At 42.0% G+C, this 6,044-nt stretch overlaps 1 protein-coding gene across 6 annotated transcripts in view; it reads right to left on the reverse strand.

The window, feature by feature from the left end:
• The window catches only part of l1cama (L1 cell adhesion molecule, paralog a), a 49,952-nt gene that overhangs the window by 1,634 nt on the left and 42,274 nt on the right, over positions 1-6,044 (reverse strand). For 5 of the 6 annotated variants that reach the window (XM_039801661.1, XM_039801657.1, XM_039801659.1 and 2 more), the window contains 14 exons: positions 5,558-5,682; positions 5,341-5,442; positions 4,738-4,935; positions 4,577-4,647; positions 4,256-4,481; positions 4,017-4,132; positions 3,371-3,587; positions 2,893-3,015; positions 2,480-2,656; positions 2,261-2,374; positions 1,973-2,122; positions 1,431-1,562; positions 395-467; positions 222-233 (listed from right to left, as the gene is read on the reverse strand). In XM_039801661.1, coding sequence (XP_039657595.1) covers positions 222-233; positions 395-467; positions 1,431-1,562; positions 1,973-2,122; positions 2,261-2,374; positions 2,480-2,656; positions 2,893-3,015; positions 3,371-3,587; positions 4,017-4,132; positions 4,256-4,481; positions 4,577-4,647; positions 4,738-4,935; positions 5,341-5,442; positions 5,558-5,682 — 1,836 coding nt within the window. The remainder of the gene's footprint in view (positions 1-221; positions 234-394; positions 468-1,430; positions 1,563-1,972; positions 2,123-2,260; positions 2,375-2,479; positions 2,657-2,892; positions 3,016-3,370; positions 3,588-4,016; positions 4,133-4,255; positions 4,482-4,576; positions 4,648-4,737; positions 4,936-5,340; positions 5,443-5,557; positions 5,683-6,044) is intronic. The other variant, XM_039801660.1, reaches the window with a different exon arrangement.

The following is a 6,044-nucleotide window of genomic DNA, read 5'->3' on the forward strand; positions in this document are numbered from 1 at the left end:
CAAAAACAAGACATATTATCATAAGGTGTGTAAAACAAATAATGGTTATTCACCAAGGTTTTTGATCAGGAAAATAATAATAATACTTGCAGCACATATACAACATAATACTTTACTCTATGATTATACAAAATGTTACAGGGAAGTCAGTAGGTAAGTAAGGCATCGGCAGGGGATAATAAATAAGTGGGTTTGGAATAGGAAATCACATCACAGCATACCTTTCTAGAGATCTGCTTAGCAGGGGCACGGATTAGGGAGAAGAGGCACAATGACAGGAACACAAAGCGTTAGGAAAAGCAAACAGTGCTGAGGGAATCAGGGCTTTATTAGGAGTTAGAATTTAAATTATTTATAGAAACATACTGTAACACCCAAAGAGACAATGACAAACCTGTACTCTCCAAAAGTCTCATCCTTCATGGGCCGTGCTTCTGAGTCCATTGGACCCTCTTCTTTATCTTTCACTGCAAAGGAGATTATTGGATTTTGTTATCAGAAGGATCTCAACCATGTTTCTCTCTAAGCCACTGTCTCAGACATCGATAATGACATTCTGTCACACAAAAAGACAAGATAACACTAAGTGAGCAAAAAGATGTGGACTCTGTAGACAGAATGTGTTTATTTATGTGGTTTAAAGTTTAATATTTGACTTAATTTCTCGTCTGACATTTAGCGTTATAGTTACTATTCTAAAAATTCAAATGATTTAAATAATTAAATGTTCACAAGTATAATGCCAGTTGGTATGGTCGGATTTATAATTCAATTAGCCCTTGCTTTTTGCACAATTAAGTCTACTTTAAAAGGAGCCAGCCACTTGTTTCTCCCTCATGTAGAAAGGGATGAAAGGCCGTGCTTTTCTCTGAACAGTCAGACAGTGGCCTGCTGGTTGCAGTTACTCTGGTGGTTTGTGATTATTATTTCACAGCCCTTTTCAGGGCAGAGCCTCTTACTGTCACAGTAAGAAAGTGCAGGCTTAGAGGTCTGTTTCACTACATGTTTGATGTGAAGGCTGCAAGGGAAAAGGTTGGCCAAGTGAGAACTGGTCAATTATTTGGATATGGAGCAACTTGATCACACACAGAATTTTAAACATGTGGCAGTCTTATTTTACTGTCTTCTTTCCAGTGAAAATAATATTGTTTACTGGGGTGCATTCCTGTAACTGCTAGGCTTCTTTTTCTGCCACAGTGCACATTTTTCAGACTGCTTTATGGCTCCAGACTGTCCGGTGTCACCCACAAAGCTTGTGTAAAGTGTGACAGCAGTTGTCTGACATTGTATTGTTTTTCCACACAGGCTTATAAGGACGAACAAATATAACACATTATAAAAAAAAAGTTGCACAAGGCCTCAACCATTTTTTTCTGTTCAACATCTCTACTGATGGATGCTTAACACTTATTTTGGGGGGCTGCACTTACCTGAATACTTCCCCCCTTTACTCCTCTTGATGAAACAGAGGATGAGCAGTATCAGTAGCAGCAACACGATGGCGCTCACAACACCAATGAACCAGCCCTGCGTTGCAAAGCTTGGCTGCACCTCCGTCACTCCTTCAGAGGGGAAAGAAGAGGGAGGTGGAAAGACAAGAGTTTTTGTAATGTAAAAACACAGGATGAAAGTACAAGAGGAGTGGAAAGGATGAAACTGGTAGGAGAAGCAAGATAAAAGAGGAAGAAGAATCTAGAGCAAAAGAGACAGAGCATTATGCATTCTGACAGGGTGGCATTGCACTTGGGAACCAAGGAACACGGCACAATACGCCAAACAAACACATGTAATGGATCATTTCATATGGCTAACCAAGCTCTCTTCTAATATGAGTCTTTTAAGCACTTCACAGGCAGTGGAGAGAACTGCAAGACACTCTCTGTAGGATCAGGCTTTATATTTAGATGTGGGAAGCCCAGAGGAATAAACAGAGAAGATGAAAGGAAAGAGGATGAATGAAGGCTCAAAGTACCTGTTCCTTCTGTCTTGATTTCAGTCTTGAAGAAGGTGGTGTTGCTGTAGGTGAAGAGTAGACGATAATGAGAGCCAGGAGTCAGGCCCTGGAGCTGGTAGAAAGACTGAGAGGAGTTCACCTTCTCTGTTTTCTTCCATTTACTGCCATCTGCAGAGACATGACATTAACCTTGATTTCCTTTTTGTTGTTTAGGAAAGTGAAACTATTCCCAAGATGGAGTAATGGTTTTAAAAAGATGAATATAATGAGGTTTTCCCTATGCACTTATTAGTGTAGATATCATACCATTTTTGTTGAGGTAGTGGACCTGGAAGCTAACATTCCTGTGTCTCTTCTTGGCCACCCAGCTGAGGTTAACAAAGTTTTCCCCAACAGACAGGTGGATGTCGGCAGGAGGCACTGCGAGACAATCAGACAGTGGTATCAAATTCTCGATCTAATACAATCTGGTCCTGTTTGTGTCAGATCTGTGATAGTGAAGAACGCTGTAAATCGTCTTTGTACCTCCATCCAGTGTGGTGGCACCCTCCCTCATGATGGGCTCTCCGTCCCCTTCAGCAGTGCGCCCCCTCAGGAAGAAGCGATATTGGCTGTGGTGGTCCAGGCCTTTCAGGGTAAGGTGGATGACTGTGGGGTCGTCTATCGTCTCTACCTGCATGGGGCTGTCATCACTCTCCACAACTGACCACAGCACAGCAGAAAAAACATTCAATCACAATTTGATCTTCAGCACATCGTTATGGGTGACACATTGACTGACTGATGAGCATCATTAGGAGGCTATGCTTTGACATGTTATTGATTTAGCTGGAAATTAATTGTGTGGTGTCATTCATACTACTGATGTTTTCATTGATGCCTTTGATGCAGAATAGAAGCACTTATTAAACAAAATATGGGGTGTAAACGATGCTCACTCTGTTGGTACTGCAGTAGATATCCAATAAGGACTCCATTGGGCTGGCCAGGAGGCGTCCAGTGGAGGGTCATTTCTGTCTCTGATGGGCTGTCCAGCATCAGGGACATGGGAGGACCAGGAACTAGCAGCAACACAACATTAAAATGCACTAGGCTTGAAAGGAATTATGATACTATTTTGATCTACTGTCACTTATTTTCCATCAAACAACTGCCTGCTCAATAATATCTATCCCTATCTATCAATTTCACCCTCCTTCTCTTAACTGCCCTCCACCCACTCAATCTCTGGATATCAGTGTCATTTTCTCTGTTGTAATACACTACCCATCTCTCCCTTCCTCCCTTCCTCCCATCTTGCCCCATTGTCTGTAATTAAACCTGTTTACCCACTTTATCCATCACCTCCCCCCATTTCAGCCTCATCGCCGCATTCTCTCTTTTACCCCTGATTTTTCCTGTCTTTCTCATTCTCACCTCCCTCATCAGTGCTGAAGGGCAGTGTCTCAGAGGGGGGTCCCTCTCCCTTGCTGTTGAATACAGTTACGGCCAGGTTGTAGTGGGAGTATGGTCTGAGATCACTGATCACTTTCTTCTCTTCGCTGGGCCCAGTCTCCACCACCACAGTGCTCTCTGGCTCCCTGGACCGCCGGCCTCGGTGGTGGCCCCTGGAGCCGATTCTGGTCAAGTAGACCTGGAGCCACAAAATCAGTCATGATTAAAGAAAAGGAGATCATGGGTAAGTTTATACTGGACATTTTAAACATACATTCATTCACATTCATACACTTCTTATAATTAAATCATGTCATATCAAGAGACATTTTTAAAGCAGTTTTAAAAGGATAAAGTATGGCTAGGATGTTGAATGAATGATGCATCTACGACCCATGAGAAAGGGAAGCAGTGCGACTAGACTGTAATACCTTCTGAAGGTGAGATAATCTCAAAAATAAATTTAAAAAAGTCTCTATTCCTCACAACCTTGAAACTAAAGACAAATCTGAAGGCCTTGCCAAGCTAAGATCTGGCTGCCTCAGCTGTAAGCCCAAAATATGTATTATTCATGAAGACAGGGGCGAATATGTTAGGGCAAACAACAAAGGAGATACAGGATCAGTACCTTGTATCCCAGCAGGTGTCCTCTGACCGTTTCTTTGTCTACTGCCCTCCAGTTCACTCCAATGGTAGTGCTGTTAATTATTTCAATACCGACAATCATTGGAGCCTCCAATGGAACTGTGAGACAATGACAGACAGGAGGGTGATAGGTGAGAAAGAATACAAAGTAGAACTATTCCAAGTAAAACAAAACCTGTGGAAAAGCTGTTTAGCAACCTTTTAAAAAAAATAATATTTTACCATTTTCTCCTGAGTAGCCAATGACAATGTCTGGCTCAGGTCCATCCCCTTCCCCATTGACAGCCTGAACTTTGATATCGAAGGCAGAAAAGTGGCCAATGTCATTGACTATGAATGGTGATGTGGTTGTAAAGTTGGTGTGCCAGTTGGGCCCACTGCCCACCACTCGCCTCCAGAACACCCGATACTTGAAGTCAGGTCCATTGGAGTTACGTTCGTCCATTTCCTGCAGTGATAGCAACAGCAACCAATAATTCACAACATTTTAAAATTAGTTGGATGCTGCTTCAGGTAATTAATACATTTAGATAACAGATGTACCTCCCAGGTGATGACCAGAGTGTCTGGGTCTTCGGATACACTTCTAACATCTTCCGGGTTATTGTCTGGAGCTGTGATTGGAGAAAATAAAATGCATTGTAGTGTTATTCAGGGTTCACTTTGAGATTGAAAACTTGTGGTTACCAAACACTGGCTCTAACCTTCAGCAGGTGTGTTGTGGATTTCAGATGGCCTGCTAGGGTCACTTTTTCCCACATAATTGATGGCAATGACCCGGAAACGGTAGGACATATAGGGCCACAGAGTTAGGCTAGTACGCTCCTTGTTTCCCATTACTCTCTTCAGCTCTTCCCAACCTCTCTCCTTCGAACCTTGGTCCTCAAACTCAACCACATACTCTGCAGAGAGAGAAAGAAAGAGTCAAGGAGGGATGGAAAAAGACAGGATGTAAACAATAAGGAAACAATAGAAACATAGAAAACATCATTCAACTCAGTCATACTGAGACACTTTGAGCTTTACAAAAGTCTGATGCTGCAGGTCAAATAACATTCCTGGCCAAGTAGTGAAAACAGAGCCACCTTTTTTATTTTGCCAGAGGCAGCTCAATTAAATGGGTTTGTTGCTCTGAGTATCTGAGTTATACAAGATGGAAAGTTTTGTTTAAATTCGTTTGTGCATGTGTTTGTGCGCATGTGTGAGTGTATATCCTCACAAGAGAAGAAAAACAGAGGACGATCGAGACAGATGTGTGTGTGTCTAGTGTGAGTATGTGTGTCCGTTTGTGTTTGTTTGTACTAAACCTAGCACAGGGCTGTTGTGGTCATCTCCAGGAGTCCAGCTGAGGGTGACTGCACGATGCTTAGGGTCAGTGATCTGGAGGAGGACAGGAGGGTCTGGACTATCTGAGGGGGACAACAATAATATCATCAACACAACTGCCTGCACACTGCTTGTCTTTTAACAAATAGGAAAAATAAAATTATTGAACATCATACAGTATATGATCAGTGACCTTACCCCATATAGTGAGAGTGCCACTGGCTTCAGCCATGTCAAGCTTAGTGATGACCTGACAGGTGTACACAGCCTCATCATCTGCTTCCACATTAGTTATTTTCAGTTCTGGTCCATCAACTGTGTATCTGAGGAAATATGGTCATAATTGTTATCCTCATCTTTCTACTCCTACTCCTACCTCTCTTTATTTATTATCATCTCTCCCTTTTCCTACTATTGTTTTCACCATAGTAAGTCATTTATTTGTGTGTTTATTCATATAACAGGAACAATACAGATGAACTAGTGCTGTCAGTTAAACGCGTTATTAACAGCGTTAACGCAAACCCATTTTAACGGCGTCAATCTTTTTATCGCGAGATTAGTGTTCTTTTTAGCCTAGCAAACTTTGTAGTTTTTTTCACATGCTGTTGCAACAACTAGTAACCTTAGAAAAACTACAATACCACACCGATTTCTAGCTAGACCGGAAACAAAACAACAGGCG

The sequence above is a fragment of the Perca fluviatilis genome, chromosome 5 (genome assembly GCF_010015445.1).
Source record: "Perca fluviatilis chromosome 5, GENO_Pfluv_1.0, whole genome shotgun sequence".
Classification (NCBI taxonomy): domain Eukaryota; kingdom Metazoa; phylum Chordata; class Actinopteri; order Perciformes; family Percidae; genus Perca; species Perca fluviatilis.